The sequence below is a fragment of the Triturus cristatus genome, chromosome 3_1, assembly GCF_964204655.1.
Source record: "Triturus cristatus chromosome 3_1, aTriCri1.1, whole genome shotgun sequence".
Lineage (NCBI taxonomy): Eukaryota > Metazoa > Chordata > Amphibia > Caudata > Salamandridae > Triturus > Triturus cristatus.
In genome coordinates, this window is record NC_140583.1 from 260,258,274 (window position 1) to 260,279,430 (window position 21,157).

General features: G+C 47.9%; 1 protein-coding gene across 1 annotated transcript in view; it reads right to left on the minus strand.

The window, feature by feature from the left end:
- The window catches only part of PTPN9 (protein tyrosine phosphatase non-receptor type 9), a 256,693-nt gene that overhangs the window by 117,902 nt on the left and 117,634 nt on the right, over positions 1 to 21,157 (minus strand). The window contains exons 3-4 of the mRNA XM_085643844.1: positions 7,413 to 7,502; positions 1,369 to 1,493 (exon numbers count right to left, since the gene is read on the minus strand). Of these exons, the coding sequence (XP_085499970.1) occupies positions 1,369 to 1,493; positions 7,413 to 7,502 (215 nt within the window). The remainder of the gene's footprint in view (positions 1 to 1,368; positions 1,494 to 7,412; positions 7,503 to 21,157) is intronic.

The window sequence follows — 21,157 nt, forward strand, 5'->3', positions numbered from 1 at the left end:
ATAAAAATTGCTAACACTATCGCTGCGCAGGAAAAATATTCGCCTCTCTGGATGGCATCCAAAATAGGCCAGTGAACAATGAAAAAAAATGTGCCAGCGTTCACCGCCTCATAGTGTTCTTCTTTAAAAAGCAAAAACAAACAAACAACACTGGGTGGGAGGGGAAGTGGCACGAGTGACCAGCAAACAGGAAAGCTCAAATACAACTGATATATGAAGTTTTATATTATGTATTTAATTAACAGATTTTAATTTGATAAATCCAGGCTTGTTTTTGCTTTGGAGGCTGCAACCTAAAATGCTATTTTAGTAAGCACATAAGGTAGGCAATCCTGTGTACATTTGAAAACGCCACAGCTGCACCGTTTCCATAGGTAAATGCAAGGGCCGGCTGCATGACATGTGATGCATGGGAACGATCGGAGGACAAGCACAGTATGAAACCGGAGGCCTAAACCCCTGCACAAAGTCAGCGTTGTAGGTCTCGGGTGTCCGCAGGCGAAATTCATTAGCATAACCATCAGGAAACGAGCATGCAATCCTCGCAACTGGGGGGCAAGCAAACAACTGAGTGAGATCGGTCGCATATCACTGCAGCTTCTACAAGCCATGGCCCCGCCTGCACCACACAATCTGCTGTGGTAGAGCCCAGGAATGATGTGAAGACCATAGGGAGATGCAACCTAAATTAATTATGCAACGCACTCTAACTGTGTCTCACAATGCAGCGATATGAAGGAGGACTGTTTCTGCTGCGTTTGTGCTCGGAGGGTGGCGGAGGGCTGATAACGCGACAGAGGGAAGCAATCCATTAAGACAGCAGCGGGCGTTAAACAATGAAAACAGGAACGGGTTAGGCGAATACAGCATGGGGAATGGGAGGAGGGGGTACAAGAAATAGTACAACAAGCACTAAAGACACAAGCAGGAAAAAATAATAAGGAGTGGTGGGCGGGTGGCACTCGGGGTGACACATGTTATTATTTACGCAACCCGTCCATTCATGGAGGGAGGAAGGGAGGCGGCCGTGCGGCCGCGAATGTGAAAGTTATCGCGATCGCGAGCGATCAAACATCAAAGCGGCCGCGAAAGTGAAAGAAAACGAGTGCTTTCAGGCTGCCAAATGGTGCGCGCGCCCGGTGCACATGCACTGTATTCGGAGGCCTGAAAGCACTCGTTTGCACTTCCAAAACTCGCTTACTATAAGTCTCGCCAGAGCAGCGCTAAAGCGCTGTCTCAGGCGAGACCTAAAAAAGACCATATTAGGTTGCCCTCCTGTATTCAGATATATTGGTCATAACATAAGAGACACCCACCCATCTCACTCAGGCAAGGAGCACTAGGCGCAGTTAGGAGTTTCAGACTCACCTCTCCACAGCACGATCCAGAAGGTAGAAGAGCGCCTGTAAAACCACCTGCTGGATGCTCTTGTTGGGGTGGTGCAGTTTGGCCGTGAAGAGAGCAATGGAGGCTCCCGAGGGGTCACGGACACTCTACAGGGAAGAAAAGAGAAGACAGGAGTCTCATGAAAAGACAGATTGTTCCAATGCAATCTGGTTGCCCTAAGATTAGTAATGTGGTGATTAGCAAACTGTTTATGTGGGCTTTCAAATCCGAACCATGCCACTTTGGGATTTATGGAAATCCCATGTTAAAGCTATTACAAATAAAAATTCCGATCACTTATTTAAAAACCACAGAGGTGAGGAGACAAAAACAGTATCACAAATGCATATAATGCTATTGCCAGGGCTCAAAAAGTGTGAATAAAGTACAGAAGGTGTCACGATTCTATGGTGTAATCAGTTATGCACAGGCAAAGCTAGTCTCTCAAACCTGGTTGCAATGCCATGCAAGGTTAGATACAAAGAGTCCCTTTCCATAGGTAAATTCCATTACCACTAACGACCAGATTCTAACAAGTTCTCTCCTGTAGGGTCAGGTCTTACTGTGCACTGGCAGAGGTCTAACTGTCCCTGTATTTGAATAAACATCTTTAATACACTTTTATAGTATGTGGTACCTCTCCTGGAGTGGTAGCTTTAGCAACAGATCCCCATTGTATGTTCTGGGTGTACCATCAGTGATGCACAGGTAAACATGTACAGTTCCTTTAGTGGAAAGAAATAGAATATTAGGTCGGTCGGAACTTGGGGAGTCTGATTCCTTAGGAGCAAGAGCCCTCACGCACCCAGATGGCAGGCTCCGACACAGCTCTGGCTCACCATGAAACCATACTTCGTCACACCACCAGACTTCAGCGTTGGTTAGTTCGTTCCACTTGTCTTTATTAATCTTCTTCAATTCCTTCAACGTCTCTTCTTCCTCTTCTATCCCGCATGGAAAGCGGCTAAAAATGTCCCCCTCCAATAGCTTTAATGTCTCTCTCACAATTACACTTTACAATAATGGTACTGTCATGATACAAGCTACAGACTCCTGTCTTTCCCTCTTTGATCATCTCTTCCACTCCCTTCGTCCAACCCATACAACTATGATTTCCCCGGATTCTCCTTTGAGCTCATCTCCTTTCTCCCTTTCCCCCCCCTGACTCCCCGATACTCGATCAGGCCGCGTTCCCGGAAGTCACAGGCATACCCTTTGTTCCCCCCTACCTTTGCTCCCTCCCCTCCTGCCCCTCCCCCCTCCCAATTGGTTCCTCCCCCTAGCTTTTCTACCTTGCCTCCGGCATCCACTCCCCCTCCCCTCTCCACCCTGCACCTGCCCGATTCTCTAACGCTTTCTCCTCCCCCCTAATCCAACCAACCTCCCCCCTTATTATTCCACCAGTCTTACACCTGGTCTACCGATCAACTTTCCTTACCTTCCCCCTTCCCTTCCCCTGTCACCTCATCCCTTTCAGCTCTTCCCCGTCCCTCGTCCCCTTAATTCTTCTCATCCACCTCCCTTCTCTCTTCAACCTCCCCTCCCTCTTCCCGTGCTTCCTAACCATGTCTCCTTCCTCGACAATTCCTTCCTCGTCTACCCCTCACTCCACCTGTTGCCTGTCCCCCTTCAATCACCATTCATAACTTACAGTACTTGTCCAGTTCCTTCCTCTCTTTTCTCCCCATACTTCTGGCCTTCCTTGGATCCCCCTCCACCCCCCCCTTGTACAGCACCCTCTCCTCTCTTCTCCACGTACCTTTGGTATTCATCTAACCCCCTGTCCTCCCCTCCCTGTTCAGCCTCTTCTCCTCTCTTCTCCCCTTACCTTTGGCCTTCATTTGACCCCCTTCCGACTCCTCAACCTTCTCCTCCTATTTATGATCTCTACTCTTCCCCTCTGTTCAACACCAGTAAAAATATTTCTCTTCCCACCTCTGTTTTATCATCCTCTCCCATCACCCACCATTTTTCCCCACCTTCTACCCCTGCTCCCCAACTCCCCACCCATTCCACCACCCCTCCCCTCCCTCCTTCTCCCACTGTACTTCCTCCCTTTTCCCCCTCCCCCACCTTGCCCCGTCCTCCCTCACTCCCTCCCATGTCCCGCTGATCCATATCTCCCCGTCCTCAATCACCCTCTGCTCCACCTCCCTTATCCCGTTCCCCCACCCGTCCCCCCTCTCCCTCCACACTCCCACCCTTTTCCATCAAACCACCCAACACTCTGTGCTCAGCTCAGCTCTCCTCTCCCTAGAAAATAAACTTGATTCTCTCATCTCTTCCATTTCCCAGCTTGTAGCATCCATCTCACTGTTAAGCGCTAAGATGCCCCCCTTCCCTAATACCCTCCCGAGGAGTTCCGCTCTCCCGCGCCCCAATAAAGCAAACCACAGTCTGTCCTCTACAGACTTCTCCAACTTACTAGCCAACTACAAGACCACCAGCGTCACTCACCCTCTACCTTCATCTCCCATTAACTCTACGCAGTGCACTATTCAAACCATCTCCTCTGTCAGAACCTACCAGCCTCCCCCTTTCCGGGCACCCTCATTCAAGAATCTTATCCCTATCTCCCTTAACAGCCCTAACACCCCCATTACTAAAACAGTTGTGTCAGAGCTGCACTGCTTGCTACACAACTGCAGATCTGCAATCAAACACAAATTGGAAATTTCTGACATTATCACCCTCCAGAATCTTGACATGTTCTTCCTCACTGAGACCTGGGTTAATGACTCCTCTCACACTTTGTTTGATCTTCTGGTACCCACTGACTACTCTATCCTCAGAAATGACAGATCAGACAAAAGTGGGGGCGGTGTCGCTATCATCTTCAGGAATTCTCTTCAAATGAAAGCCTTCCCTACCACCCTTTTCCGTACATTCGAATGCCCATCCCTAGAACTTCAAATACATCATGGCTCACCTTTTAGATTCCATACCATCTACCACCCACCCGGTAACAGCTCTTCCTTTGTGGAGGAACTCACTGACTTCATCAGTGACCAATTTCATCAAAGTGACAGACAGATCTTCCTGGGTGACTTTAATCTCCATTGGGGTTCTTTGGAAGACTCGGCTGCCAACAAGCTTGCCACCTTTCTCTCAGCCAACGATCTCTTCCAACATTGCTCTGAAACCACTCATTCCAAGGGCTCAATTCTGGATCTTGTAATATCCAAAGCAGACCTGCTGACTACTGCTCCCCCCAGCCATGTAGACTGTTCTGACCACTTCCTCGTTCCCTTCCGTTTTCATCTTTCGCACGTTATAACTCTCGGCCAACCTAAAAGAGCTACTACCTGGTTCCGCAACACTAAAAACATTGATTTTGACACTTTTTGTGACTCTGCTATGCGGTCACTTCTTAGACTTGACCCTAACGTGGATGTCAACGCTCTCACCACTCAGTGCCTCTCAGTCCAAGCAGCTGAAATCGACAATGTTGCTCCACTCCAAAGCAAAAGGAAAAGACACACCCCCTCCGCACCTTGGTTTAATAAAGCTCTCTACAATGAAAGGAAAAACCTTAGAATCCTGGAGAAAAATTGGAGAAAATCTCCTTCTACCTTCAATCTCTCTGCTACGTTCAGAAAGATCCAAATACCACAACCACATCTTCCATGAAAAAGCATCCCATTTCAGATCCCTCCTTGACTCAGCCAAAAACAGACCCAAAAAACTCTTTGACCTCATCAAAAACCCAGACTGTTCTCCCCTAACTACTAAGCCCGAGGACTCCACCAAGAAAGCAGCCGACTTCGCCATTTTCTTTGATGAAAAGGTCAAGGCACTGGTGGATCAAGTCGCCCACCCCACCCCCTTTGAGGAGCGGAAATCCTTAGTCACCTGGCAATACTTTGACGTCATCTCGGAAGATGACCTCCTCAAATGCATCCTTGAAACCAAACCATCCAACCATTCCTCTGACCCCATCCCTAGCATCATCGCCATCGAATTCTACACCCATACTCTCTCTTACTGGACCGGGCTAGTTAATCTCTTCCTCAGTCAAGGCTCCCTCCCCGTTGCCCTTAAATCAGGACAGGTTACCCCTCTTCGAAAAAAAACCTCCGCTGATGCAACCGACCTCAACAACTTCCGCCCTATCACCAACCTCCCTTTTCTTTCGAAAGTCACTGAAAAATGTGTTGCGAAACAACTTTCCCTACATATTATGGATAATAATCTCCTCGATGTTTTCCAATCTGGCTTCAACCAAAATTGCAGCACTGAAACAGCCCTGCTGCAAGTGATTGATGATGCGTTGCATATACTCGACTCCGGGGAATCCTGTCTTCTGATTCTTCTTGACCTCTCTGCAGCCTTTGACACTGTTAATCACAGCACACTCTTCAACAGAGAATGGGATTGGATGGCACAGTGCTTAAATGGTTTGCCTCTTTCCTCTCAGACAGATCCCAAATGATTAAGATAGCGAACAGTCTTTCATCTCCATTGGCTGTAGGTCAAGGTGTCCCTCAAGGCTCTATCCTGGCACCCACTCTGTTTAATCTCTACCTGGAACCATTAGGGAACCTCCTAAGCAAATCTGGGATCCATTACCATCTTTATGCGGATGACACTCAAATTTACCTCAAGGTGTCTTCCACACACGATCTCTCTTTACTCGACTCTACTCTCAACGCCATCCACAACTGGATGCTAGCTCACCAACTCATTCTAAATCCCGCCAAAACTGAATTCCTCCTCCTTTCGACCTCTCTATCACCTCCTCCTGCTCAATCGTGGATGGATCAGCTGAACCTGCTCAACAATAAACCCATCATTGTCGACAGCGCTAAATCTCTAGGTGTCATTCTTGACAAAAGACTCAACTTAATCTCCCACATCAACTCTATTGCCAAGAACGCACGGTACCAGTTGCGCCTTCTATGGGGGATCCGTCGGTTCTTCCCGGAGAATGACTTAAAAACCTTGGTACAATCGCTGGTTCTCTCAAGACTGGATTATTGCAATTCTCTTCTGACGGGCCTACCCAAATCCCACCTCTCCCCTCTCAAATCCATCCTCCAGTCAGCAGCTCGCTTCATTTCAGGGTCTAAACGAAGCGACCACATCACTCCTATCCTGTCCTCTCTTCGATGGCTTCCGACTGAGGCAAGATCTATTTACAAAACTGCCTGCATCACACACAAAGCCTTGCACACGTCCTCCCCTCGTTACCTGGCAAATAAATTGAAACTGTCCGGAGGCTCTCGACCCTCTCGTAATGCGGAAAAACTTCTGCTTGAGCCCCCCGTCTTCAAAAGGGAAAGATCGATGGCGCAATCCTTCTCAGGCAATGCGGTGAGAATATGGAACTCACTTCCCCCATTGCTCCGTGCCACCTCCTCTACCCGGATCTTCAAAGCTGAACTCAAGACTCTTCTCTTCCAAAGACACTTTCAGAACTAATACTTTCATACTCCGGCCCCTCTTGGAAGTTCGCTCTTCATTGAAAATTTGTATTTTTTCCTGTGCATCCCTCACCCCTGCGTGCTGTGTTGGGTTTTGTGTTTGTGCACCCTTTATTCTCTGGCCCCTCTTGGAAGTTCGCTCTGCGTTATAAATTTGTATTTTTTCCTGTACATTCCTCACCCCTGTGTGCAGTGTTGGACTTTGTGTTTTTGTACCCTTTAGTCTGTGTAATGTTATATTCTGTACCACTTTTCTCTTGTAACTTAACTAGCTCTATTGTACAGCGCTCTGACACCTTTGGGTAATGTCCACGCTTTATAAAAATGCACTAAATAAATTAAATTGCACCATACAGACACGTTTCGGCTCATATATATGTGTCTTCCAGGTATAAATATATATATATATGTATACTTGGAGATGTATCTTCCAGGTACATAGGAGTGGAGTCAAGAAACTTACATGTATGCACTTATCTTCACAGTAACTTCGTTCTCGATACTTAGGTCTGGATATTTTGGCTCCACACATTTTTCCTCCGATATTTTGACATGCAATCTGCAGGTGGCATTATTGGCCCCACAACTCTCGAGATAACTTACCAGGACAGTGAACTTTCCACTTAGAAGCTCAGAACGCAGCGGCTCCTCTTGGGGCTTCAGCTTTACAATGCCTTCCTTCAGCCGGGTTTCCTGCAGGACCAAAAAAGATCAAGCACAGAAATAAGATAAAAGAAGGGTCTAAGGCCATTTCATACTTCTACTGAGAAGCATAATCTCGACCCAGATTTTCACACTTTTAAGCTTAAAGGCGACAGCAATTCACAATGGCATCTGTGAAAACTAAAGTTGTGTGTCCCTCCAGTTTATCCGAGGGGTGCCTGCCCAGCAACCACGGTCACTGACTGCTGCCACTTTCCTGGGATTACAAATGACCTCAGAGATACTGGTGTACCCTTGGGAGCCCCCAAAACCCAGGCACAGGAACCACGTCTGCACGGACAGATAGGTTGTCTGTAGAACAGACATTACCCATTTTCTTCACAAGTACCACACAATGAAAGGCTGCATTATTGAACTAGAGAGAAGAGGGTACGAGGAGTAATTTTCGAAAAGTTTTTCATAGGAGTCAGTGAATCAATTGACTTCTAATTCTTGCGTAGAGGTGTGTACTTACACAATTCTGCTCCTGTTTTACAGCGTGAGTCCTTTATACAATTAGATCACACTAGTTCAATAGTTTTTTCAGTAATAGGGAAGTGGGTGAGTATTTGTTTATAACTGTTGAGCTGTCAAAATGAAGGACAGTGTGCCAAAATAGACCTTAGATTCAATATGCTATAAGGACCGGAGTTTACGATGGAAGGACACTAATTCCTTAGTGAGCCCAGTGATTGTGTCAGTAAAATGCAAGGTACAGAGTTGCAAAAAAAAGGAACCTATTGACCGTGCTTGAAGATCTCAGCAAATGTTTGTAGGCATACTATTTTAAAGGGCTGGAGGTAGTATGAAAAGGGGCAATCTCTTGTGCTACAAACACAGTTTAAGGAAAATGTGGCTGCTGCCCAGAAGGACCAATGGTTTCAAGGCTGGAGAGCTTTTCATATAAACGGCTTCATGGCGCTGTGCAGCTACTCACTACATGACTATAATTACAATATCCCTGTAAGGGCCTTCAGCTGTGTCCAGAAGATAAGATATCTCCTTTAATTCTGAAGATATAGAAGCACAGATGTTCCCGGGCCAGGTCCTCTTATATGGCCAACTGTTGGCGATGTGCCACAGGATGTGGCGCACAGTGGACGAGGAGCCCCCCACACATGCATTTGTCCATAAACTGTGCACTATGGGCATGGGCATCATCCTGTCACATGGTTAGACCAGGGTCTCCCTGATGCCCTGGAGACAAAAATGGGAGGACAATATTGAGCGACCGTTACTCGATTCAGAATGGACAGGGCAACGGAATCAAGGGACACCCACTCTGCACCCCCGAGACGTCAGACCGCGACCTCCCCCATCCCCCCCCACTACCACCATGACAAGTACAAGACGTTTACCTGCAGCGCCCATCCCTTGCTGAGTAGCCGCTCTGGAATCACCCTGTGCATTGCCCCTGACTCAAGTTCTTATACAGGGCCACGACCCCTACTGAAGCACCCCCTGATGTTCTCTCATCTGCTACCAACCCTGCCCCGATACTATGATCCCATAAAACTCACGCTGTTATGTAACGTCACCCCCAACCCCATGTTTACTGTTCAAGAGGTACCTGGTACTTGAAAATGGAACACACATTGGAACAGCATCCTCCTCCAAACACTCGGCATGAAGCGCCCAGCAATGGCCCGCCTGGACTCTGCCCCTAATCTGACCCTACCCTGTACCCCACAACCGCCTTATCCTAAAATTGATACATCCATGATGACCAAATTAGGACTATGATGTATACGTTATGATGTCACTGCTCTGTCATGTTCTATTGTAATGGAAAAATACCTCAATAAAATGTTGGGGGGGGGGGGGGGGGGGGAGGAAAAGGAGCAGAGATGTTTCGACTTTAAAAGCATGGCTTTCTGTATGATACTTTTTAAACAGGTAGATCCTTGCCAAAATGTAGTAAGATGAAGAAAGGGTTTGACCAAGGGCATAACTCTGAAAATAGTTCATCAGGCCAGGCACAGAGCTTTCCATTTGATGCACAAGCAAACAGGCAATCATTGTAGGACTGCTATAACAGATGAGAAAGTTTGCCACCAATGTTTGCTGATGCCAAGCCCTACCGATGAACTTGAAATGTGTTTTTTTAATAGAATCCATTAGTTTTCAAGCCAGGAAGATAGAATACACCACACCATCAGACTCCACTTGGCATCAGCCACGAAACACCTTAAAATGCTCATCTGACTACCTAGCCCCTGTTTTTCAGTTTCCGCGTTTAGGGGATTCCATTGTTTGTGCCTCCTGCACTGTGGGATGCACACGTACCCATTTGAATATTTGCATGCAGTTGGGAGTAGTTGTGGGAACACCTTGAAATATACACTGGGAGAGGTTGGCGCCAGATGAAGTAAGGGGAGGGAGGGATGGGATAGTTGTACTACTGTGCCATACACTTATTGTTGAGGAGAATGCATGTACACCGTACGATGACCTCAATGTATCACAACATTGTGTATGACTGTAATATGTGGCGATTGCCGGGTTGAAAATTGAAATTTAATAAAATCTGTTTAAAAAAAAAAAAATGCTCATCTGACAGTAATAGTCTCACTTGCACCCATCTGCAGAGCCAAGAACAGATATTCCTTACTCACGGTGACTTCCTGTGAACCAGTTTAAACACAGCATCAGGATTTCTGTCACTGGGATACTTCTGTCTTACTGACATATACACAGGTCTTTCCTAAATGCCTTCACTTTTACATGATTACTTCTGACACAAATTTGCATCCGTGACAGTCTGGATTAGTTTCTTGGAAACTATACTTGCTTACAGAATCAACTTTGCAAGAACACTATCTGGCTACCTTGACACCATGTACAAGGTTTATTCATACATTGTGCAAATGTGCTTGTTGTTATCGTACACATGGCGACATAGCTATCTATAGCACAAACAATAGCAGCTTGGTCAAGATCTCGGCCCAAGGCAAGGATGCATTTTGTTATAAATAGAAATCTATTTCCCGGTGTTGGCAGAGGAGCGCTTGCTGTCATTGGCGAGGTCCCTATATGCTAATACTTTGGCCCAGCAGCTTGCTGATATCTCTACGAGGGGTGCCCAGCTTGTGACCATGATGGGAACCTACATTTTTTCCCCTTCAGGGGTAACAGGGGTTGGATCATCCAGTATGGGGTTTCTTGGCAGAACACACACACGTCCTAGACAGTTAGGTTAGGAGACACACAGTAGGAGCACACCAGATTTCTATATTGTTTTATATGCTTGCATATATACATTGTTTCAGCATGATGGTGGAACTTTTCATTGTGTTCACTGTCCTAGCACTTCTAATAACTTTCATTTGCTTCGGTCTATTGATCAGTGCAGCACATGTTTTATACAAGAATCGCAGTGGTTCAATAAATATTGAATTCATTGTACATTTCTCTGAGAGAAAGAGAGCACAAGTGACTGAGCAAAAGGGTTTTAGATCTGTTACCACGACTCTTGGGGGGGATCAGGGTTGTCATGTTCAGTAGTTGCCAGAACCATTTGCCACTCGCCTAAGGTTAGTGGGGCTTATGGTGGCAATGCGAGCTAGCTGGCCTATAGGACGGCATACCTTGAGGGGGTGCATGGAATCAGTCTGGCACTAACCCATGTTATGCTGTGCACAAATGTGCAGTTCCTACCATAGGGTGGAAACTACACAACATAACGCACCAGGATTTCAAGTTAGAATTGCAAGGCCCAAAGAAGTGTTGATGCAGATGATACTTGTCTAGTGAATTTCAGAACAGAATATTCTGATGTATGGCAGTGTGAAAGGCTTTCAAAATATTTATGGGATCCGAGAAATTAGTCTGGAAAACTGGATTGTTGTCCGCATCAAGCAGCACTGTAACTTATGACTAGGGACAGGCCTAAGCAAGGGCTTGCCACTTAAGTACGGGTTGTACAGGGGAGATGTGTTCCCATTTCTCATCTGTGGAAATCGCAGTTAATTTTTTTGTCATAGGGCATATATGTCGGCTTTCAGTTTTCCAAACCACAGAAAATAAGTTTCTCAGTCTTGGTTATTATATTTCATAGGAAAAGATTAGAAATGTAGAGGAGTAGATATCACTCTGGTGAAATTGGCAAAAAGTAAACGTTTTTCTTTAATTCAGGAATTGGTAACGTTTACACATTCCGTTCAGCTTTGCCTGGGAGTGAAGGTTTTTAGCAATAAAACGTTTTAGAATCAATCGTGTTTATTGTGTGGTATTCCATAGGTATATACACAGCCAAATTGCCTACACATCAGACTGCCGGTAGAGCGAGGTGTGAGCAGAAGTACACAGCGATCAGGTCTACAACCCTGAGGTCCACCCCGCAGTAAAGTGCCAAGTATAGAATCTCCCTTCGCTCAACCATCATTGACAACCACAGTTTTAGATAGAAAAAACAAACAAAACATCGAACATAACCCCGTTCTTCACACCCACCCCACCCACCCTTTCTCCGCATCAGTTCCAACATCTTTCTAAGATCTCAACCTCTTGTCTAAAACCGTACGGGGCCAGAGCCTAACTCTCCAGACTACGGGTGGAGCCAGGCGGTTCCAGTGGTACCAGCTTGAGGATCTGCAGTTATTTAGGTTAAGTCACTTCCCTCAAATCTTTGGTGAGTATACGAAAAAAGGGGGCCCATAATTTCGTGAACTCAATGCCCTTCCCTTCAACACTGAGCAAGAGGCGCTCCATGGCCAGTAGCTACCCAAGACGCAGTATCCAGTCCATCGGTTCGGGTAGCAATGGCGACCCCTATTTAGCTAGAATAGCCTGTCGCGCTGCTAGCAGAGCCATTGCGATCTGCCTGCCCCTCAGAGATTTCAGTGGGAATGACTTAGGGTGGGAAAGACCCAGCAGTGTGTATTCTGGGGAGCGCGGCAATGTGATTTGGAATGCCGCATCGATGTCATCAATAATCGCTTTCAAATAACGGACCAGCTTCGGGCAGTGCCAGAGTAAGTGGGACAGAGTACCCGTTGAGCCACACCCCCGCCAGCAGAGGTCTGTTTTGTTCTTATGCCAACAGTGTACACGCTCCGGTGTGTAATACCAGTATGTAACCACTTTATAGGCAGATTCTGCTCCCGCCGTGTTGTGTGCAGTATGATGTGCTCTATATATGATGTGTTCCCATTCCTTGTGTGATAACGGTCTACCCAACTCAGTCTCCCACCGCACCTGTGCCTTTGAACGGTGTCCCGCGGTCATGCCATAATCATAGCATATAGCTCAGAGATAAGACTACGATCATCCTTTTTACACACTAGCCATTTTTCAAACCTAGTAAGGGGTCGGGACATGTGGGCAAAGTTAGCAGATTGCGTAACCCAGTGAGTGACTTGTTTGTATGAAAATGCATCTGAAGCCGGTAAGTCATAATCTTTGCGCAATTGGGCAAAAGGGATCACTCCTTCGACGTCAAAAAGGGAGCCGACCCTCTTGCAGCCCTCCTCCCTCCAGCGATTAAATATCGGAGATGCCTGCCCCGGTGGTAAATCGGGATTATCCACAATGGGGGTCATGGGGGAGAGGAATGATGTCCATCCTTTCAACACTGCCAATCGATCCCAGATCTTGAGCGGTGGTAAGGTGACAGGTGAAGAATATAATCCCCAGGCTCAATGTTTGCGAGGCAGCCACAGTTCCCGCCAGATGTTCACCCCCGCTACGGATTGGTCGATAAAATTCCAGTGTTTACTGGAAAGGGGCCTGTTCCGAGAAGACAGGCTGCTTGGTAATAGGCGCTCACCAGCGGGAGACCCAGCCCACCCTGTGCTTTCGAGGAAGTTATGTGTGTTAGAGAGAAGCGAGGTTTCCTACCTTCCCAGATAAATCTATTAATAAGGGATTGTAATGTCTTGAGTGAACCTCGCGGCGGAGTCAGTGGCAACATCTGGAAGATATAAAGGATGCGAGGTAGTACCATCATTTTCACTGCAGCTATTCTCCAGAACCATGCTAGCTTAAGTCACGACCAGGCGGCCAGCACCTTGGTCGTGTGCTCTAGTAAGGATGAGTAATTAAGAGAGACCGTCGAGGCGATGGTCGGCGCCAATTTAAGGCCTAGGTAGGTAAGTCTGTATGGGCCCAGTGTAAAGCAAAATCTTGCTTCAAGTCCAGCATCTCGTCCGTCGGAATCGAGATGTTAAGAATCTGCGACTTAGCGAAGTTAACTTGGAAACCAGAGACCTTCCCAAAGGTTGTAAGTTCGCTGGTCAGAGTCTGCAAAGTTAGCCGGGGTTGAGTAAGGGAAATGATCACGTAGTCGGCGTACAAGCTAATTTTATGCACATCCGCCCCACATTTAAGGCAGACGACTTCAGGATTTGACCGAATCCGCTTGGCTCCATATAGAGCAGAAAAAAAGTGGGGAGAGTGGACAGCCTTGGAGGGTGTCCCGGGCGACAGGAAAGAGGGACGATCTACATCCATTAACCCGCACAAAAGCCTTGGGGGCAGCATAGATGCATTGAATCCAGCGGATAAAGTTGCCTCCGAAGCCATAGCAGCGCAGCGAACAAGTACCCCCAATCGATCCGGTCGAAGGCTTTCTCCACGTCTATGGAGAGGAGGAAGGCCTGTTGCCCTGAGCGATGTACAAGGTCGATGAGATGTAGCAGCCGCTTAGAGTTGTCTCCTCCCTGTCTGGTGGAGATGAAACCTGACTGGTCAGGATCCACTGTGTCAGCCATGAGGGGGTTAAGGCGCGCAGCTAAGATGCCTGCGAACAGTTTCGCATCAATGTTGAGAAGCAAAATAGGTCTATAGGACCCACAGTCTCTGGCGTCTTTCCCAGGTTTTAAAATGACTTAAATCGATGCTTCCGACATCGAAGGCATTACTTCCCCCGTGTCAAGAAAAGAATTAAACAACCGAGTTAAAAAGGGAGCCAGCTCCACACAAAATGTTTTGTAAAAGGCGGCCGGGAAGCCGTCCGGTCCCGGAGATTTGGCTATTTTCAACCTAGAAATGGCTGAGATCACTTCTTCTATGCGGATTGCGGAGTCCAGACTTTCGGCTGCATGTTTGGATATAGGGGATATATCACGTACTCAAATAAGTATTCGGGTCCAGCAAGGGGGACTCCTGTTTTGCATACAGGCACTGGTAAAAACTACGACAAGCCTCAACAATTCGGTCATCTGTGGTATGTTCCTTCCCCGTGTGATCCTGCACTGATTGTATTACGGACATCAGCGTCTTCGCCCTCAATCTATGCGCCAGCATTTTCCCACATTAATCGCTACTAAGGTAGAATTTGTGCCGCATTCGAAGAAGGGCATGCTCCGCTCTATCTAAATCCAAGTGTTTCAGCATGCATCTCTGCTTTTCTAGTTCCTGCCAAAACCTCGGGGCTCCCGTCCGTTTATGAACCGCCTCGAGTTCACCCACCTCCTGTTCCAACTCCGCGCGTTTCTCTTTGCGTAAGGCAGAATATGATTCGGCAACTGCTATGAACTCACCCCGCATCACCATCTTCAACGCCTCCCACACCGCTACCAGTGTGGTGGACCCCACATAGTTATCGTGGAAGTAGTGTACTATGGTGTCTCGTATTCGCTGGACCACCTGTTCAGAGTGAAGGAGGCTTCCCCGCAGTCTCCAGCCCGGGGGGAATGATCGCAAGCGCTGCGCAGGCAAAAGCACAGTGATGAGGGCATGGTCAGAGAGAGAGCGGGGAGTGCTCTCCGCGGAATGCAAGCAAGACAGAAGGGAAGTTGATGCTAAAAAGTGATCAAGTCGCGCATATGTTTTATGTGTTCCAGAGAAATATGTATAATCGCGCTCCTGTGGGTGTTGTGTTAGCCACACATCATGCAGCCCACATTCTTCCAGCCACCTCCTCCCATCCGCTGAGAGCGACCCGGAGTGGTGAGACCTCTGTACTGATCTATCGAGTTCCGGGTCCATTACCAGGTTTAAATCACCCCCAATTAATATCGCCGCATCAGGGGAGGCAAGGACTTCTGTTAGAGCAGAGTGCAGAAAGGTTTCCTGTTTCTCATTAGGCGCGTATAAAGTTCCCAGTGTAAGGTTTGTCTCGCCCCATTGTACCCTGATGGCTAGCAACCTGCCCTTTACCTCTGCTATGGTCGAGATGACTTTACATTGGCAGCGCGTGCTAAGCAGGATAGCCACTCCATTTCTTTTTGTCTGCCCTGAGGACCAGAATTGCAGTGGGAATCGTTTATCAAGCATGCGTTTGGTGTCTTTAGCTAGCAGATGAGTAAGCAGATATCATTATTGGTGCTTTCCAGAAGGGAGAGCACCGCCGCGCGCTTCACCGGGTTGTTCAACCCTCGCACATTCAGGCTGACTATTTTCAAACCCTTACCCATTAAGAAACTGGGGAGGTATGAAGCCGAGTGCACGCAGCTCTGTAAGCAACGCCTGTGCCTGCCGGGGAGTCATGAACAGACCCAATGTCCTCCATTCCCACCAAAGAACTGATGTGGAGACCCAAAAATAACCCAAATAAACCCCAACCGTCCAAATTAACAAACATCATAATGCAACAAAAGCAAAGTCTGATTTGATTTATCAAGGGATAGCTACAAAGGTCCTCGCATATGCGCACGATGTAGCTTTAGTTACTCCTAATCCCTTAAAGGCTATAACTGCAGTAGAGGAGATAGCTTTGGCCTTTGGCGAAATATCGGGCTATGCCCTGAATAAGCAAAAGACCCAGATAGTAGTTAATAGCGCAATTAGCCGCTCTGACCCAAGCATGATAGACTCAGCGGTCTATCTGGGGATTACCATAACCCCAGATTTGGACAAGTTAGTGGATGCAAATATTGACCCGGTAGTCCAGAAGGCTAAAATAGATCTAGATAGATTTCATAATCTGCATTTGTCACTGGTCTGCCGCTGTAACGTGATTAAGATGGTAATCTTACCAAAAATACTGTACTTATTTAGGGCAATACCCTTAGTATTCGAGACGAAATGGCTTACGGCTTTAGATAATATGGTTAACCGATTTATTTGGTCGCACGGTAAAACAAGGAGGGCCTTACGCTTTATGACTTTACCTTTGGATAGAGGGGGCTGGGCAGTCCCAGATTTTAAATATTATTACTGGGCCGCAGCCTTTCAATACATGTGCGAGATGCTTGGCGGCAAACATTTAGACTCTGCTATGGAATTCAGGATCCCAGACGTATATAGGTTACTTCTGGGGGTAGATGCAGAAAATTGCTTTTTGAAATTTAGTGAGCCTAGTTACTTCAAGAGAACTAAATTTAAAACTTTGTTGGCAGCCTTTAAAATCTGGAATGCTTTTAAGAAAAAGTTTGGTTTGGGTCGAATTAATTTCTATACTCAGTTATTTGGCAACCCCTCGCTGCCAGAAATCTTCTCGGAACAAATTATGGCGGGCTGGGCTAAACATGGTCTTATTAGAATTGGGGATTTAATAAGCTCGGAAGGTTTTTACCAATTTAAGGAAATTCAGGACAAATTTAGTATAGATACTAGGAACTTCTTTAAATATCTGCATATTAGGAGTTTCCTTAGTAAAAAGCTGCGCGGCTCTAATGGATTTAGAAGTCTTAAAATTATGGATGTTATTAGTAATGGGGATGGTTGTACTATTAAGGGAATCTATAGCGAACGGATAGCATCTAAATCAGATGATTTAGAAAAACACGGCAAAAAATGGGAAGAGAGTTTGGGGACTGATATAGATAATTTTAACCAATCAATGGTGCTGGGTCAGACTGTTTTATGCTCGGCGGGGCTTCAGGCCCAGCATTATAAAACACTTTTTTCTTTATACTTCACCCCGGCAAAGATTGCACAATGGGGGGGGAAGGCAGGAGGGCATTAGATGCCCGCGATGTAGTTCTGTAGATGCCGATCTAGCCCATATGTTCTCTACTTGCCCCCGCCTAGATATATTGAAAACCTCTATCTCCATACTTTTTGAGTCCACCCTAGGCATTAAAGTCAAGCTAACATCAGCCTTGATACTTCCTGGGGTGGATAAAACCCAGACCCAAACTGTCTCTTATCGATTTCTTTTTCTTGCCATGGCAGTGTTACGAATTTGCATAGCCTCGGCTTGGCTTGATCAAGCGGCCCCAACATTTCAGTTCTGGCTCGCTCGGCTTCTTTCAGTATTCAATCTCGAGAGGGGAACTTATGAAAAGAAGGGGAAGCGAGCAAAAACACCTGGTAGACAAATATGGGCTCACATCTATAACTGGAGGGAAAAGTTGTGTCTGACTGGGCCATAGCATTTAGTGTCGGCCTTACTTAGGAAACCAAAACAATATAATTTTGTTCTTGTTTGTTTGTTTCTTACTGAGTAACATAAAGCAGATTGTCTGGATCTATTTTTCTCGCTTTTATTTCCTTTTTTTGTTTTTTGTTCCTTCGCTGTAAAACTGTATGCCATTTTTGATATGTTGTGCTGTACTCAGAAAAGCAAAAATAATAATAATAATAAAAAAAAAAGCAAAGTCTGAGCTGGCAAACATGACAGAGTTCGTCACAGTGGATAAAGTCTGGGGGGTCGTGACGCGGATTTCATCAAAACCGAAGTAGCGAGACTCTCACCACTCCAGCACCGGAGGAAGACAAACTCTCAACCCGAACGGTCTCCACCGTCCCTCCGGCACACACCATGGAAAATAACTGGAAGCCATTAGACAGTTAAGCTAAGGGGAAACTGGACTTTCAGTAACCTGCGTCAGAGATTAAAGAACCGCCTCTCGCTCCTGCTTGCTGGTAGTTGGATCAGGTTTGGTGCTTGCTGAAGGTTTTCCAACCCGTTGCCATTCCGAAGACTGGCGGCGTCTTCGTGGAGTTGGTTGGTCTTCCCTTTTAGTAGATGGGGCCTTCTCGATACCCAGGGTGTCCATTGCCTCTTCTAGTGACTTGATCTGAAGGAGTTTGCCTTGGTATTTGAATATTATACGAAACAGGTGGCCCCAAGAGTAGGGAATGTTCTTTTCTCGGAGGGGGTTGGTCACTGGTTTAAATGCTCTGCGTTTAATAAGCGTGGAGGCCGCTAGGTCCTGAGAGAGGACTGGGTGGTTCCCCCGAAACTGCACAGGGTGTTGCTCACGCGCTTTCCGGAGTATGCATTCTTTTAGTTGAAAGTCGTGAACACATATCCGGGGTGGGGCCTTGGCGCCACGGGGGAGACCCACTCAGTGCACTCGGTCCATTTGGACGTCCGCCCTCTCTTCCTCCCCAAGGATCTGCCGAAACAAAGCACTGACGTAGGCGCGGAGATAGTCTCCCTCCTCCTTCCATGGGACCGCCCTGATCCGTACATTGTTCCGTCTGGAGCGATTCTCCAGGTCCTCCGCATGGGCCTGGAGGTCCATTTTCTGCTCCCGGAGGCGTATCATATCTTGCTGTAGTTGATGGAGCTCCTCCTCTCTCCCGAGATCATGGTCCTCTAGTGTAGCCACCCTCTCTCCATTGTCGTCGACGTCACGCCTAAACTCCTTTAGGTCAACCGTCAGTTGAGATCGAAGCTCCTGAATGTCTTCTTTTATCGCCGTAAATAGTTCGACCATAAAAGCTTTGGTTGCTGGAGAGTCATCGCCATCCATTTGGCTTGTCCGTGCCTTGGTCCGAGGACTCGTGTGTTCTGCTTGTTTCTGGAGGAGTTCTTTCATCGATTTCTCCCTTCGGGCTCTCACCGCTGCCATGCTGAGCCATCTGTACCGCAGAGTCCCCCGGTAGAGCCCACCTCGCCTATCCGCAGAGCTGGTACCACCCCCGTAGAGCTCAGAATTGCATCCACTTCTGTTGTTAGGACGCAGTCTTGCACATGGGCTGCCGACCTTGATCAATGACCAAAGATAAACGTCTCCCACCTCGTAGAGCAGACCAGGACTCAGAACTCTCCAGGCATACGCGGGCAGGAGGGCACCACCCGCCTCTGCAGAGTCCGCTGTACCTCGTGCCAATCCGCGCCACCACGTGGACAAGTAGGTATTGCAGAGGCCGCTTCAAAGTCAGCCTTGGAGCAGAGCCCAGTAGGGGGGATTTAGTATTAAACTCCCGCCATGCCCCGGGAGCTCATAGGGCTGCAGCACGCTGATCTCTTCAAGACACCACTCGCTTCCGCAGGGGTCACTTTCGCAACGCACCTTCAGGGCCGCTCTGAGTCATAGATAGGACACGACTCGATATCTCATGGATCGCAGCCCACTGTCAATCGGGCAACTCTCTGGAAGGGGGAATGCTCAATCAATGCCTCCAGCAGCCACAACTTGCAATCAGGCGTGCGGTGGTCCGCTAAGAAGCTAGGAACATCCGGGGCCTCCACAGGGGAGATCACAGCACTCGCCGCAGCCCGCCAATAATGTCTTCAGGCCCAGCTACCGAAACACGCCGTCTGCCGATCTGCGGACCGGGATCAGCCCCACCATACACACCAAGCCTTCCGCTCCTCAGCCCATCCAGAGAACAGCCAGGGCTCACGCCACACCTCCCCGATGGGAAGCACAGCTGGGGGCCTCAGAAGAGGAAGCACTGCCCTCGCTACAACCTACAGGTATCGATGGTAGCCCCTGCCTCTAACACACAGCGTACGCCGATCTGCGAACCGATCCCAGCCAAGGCTCATGTCAGACCGCCTAGCTGGAGACCCAGGCAGTGGCCGCACCAGGGAAAGCACTGCATTCACTGCACCCCGCAGATACCGGCAGTAGCCCCCGTCTCCAACATGCGCCCTCCGCCGATCTGCGAACCGGAATCAGCCCAGTTAGCCAGCGCCACACACACCAGGCCGACCGCTCCTTACCTCAGACCTTCCGGGGGAAAGCCACATCTGTAAACGACCTTCCGCCAGAGCGCCGTGGCCGCCCGCAAGTGGCCCCCAGTTCTGTCAGGCCCACTTGTCTCCGGCTGCCGGCTCCTCCAGGTACCCAGCCCGGCAACGACGGGGGAGCTCAAAATGGCACCGTCTTCCAGTCACATGCCACTGTGCCCACACCAGCCGTTGCACAGTTTCGTTTCGCTTCACCGCGAAAAGCACATTAGTGAAGCGTGCCCCCGCCTTCTCCGTCGGGCGATCTCTTCATGCGGCTGCACCGAGGCTCCGAAAAGATCACGGCCTGCTCCGGGCCCGCCAGGCCGCAGCCACGCCGGGGCAGGAAAGGCCACAGCAAGCAGGTATAGGCCAAAAAGAAGCACGCCGCTGTTGTCGGGCTGTCTACACGAGTCACCACACTTGCAGGGAATCTTAGATGGGCTCCAGCATGGGTGATAATACAAGGCTAAAGTGTGGCGGCGCCGGAGGGACAGGAATGCACGTCCTATCTCGCCGCCATCTTGGCCACGCCCCCCAATAATACGCTTTACAGGGGCATTTTCCATCAAAATTAGGCTTTACTGATATTTTTCATGCAGTACTTTTGTAAATGTTTCAGACGATTTATTTTACATTATTTTGCAACCTTTACAAAGTTCACAAACTTGTAGCTTTTAATTACATCACAAGGTCGTCGGAGGAGTTTTAGGTTTGCAAAATAGCATAGAGCAGAGTCTTGTTAATTCTTCAACATGCGAATGACAGGCCTAGATGGCGTCAAAGACACCTATAAACGACACGAATGTGTTCAAAGCCACCAACAGAAAGTGTTTGTAACCAAACATTACAT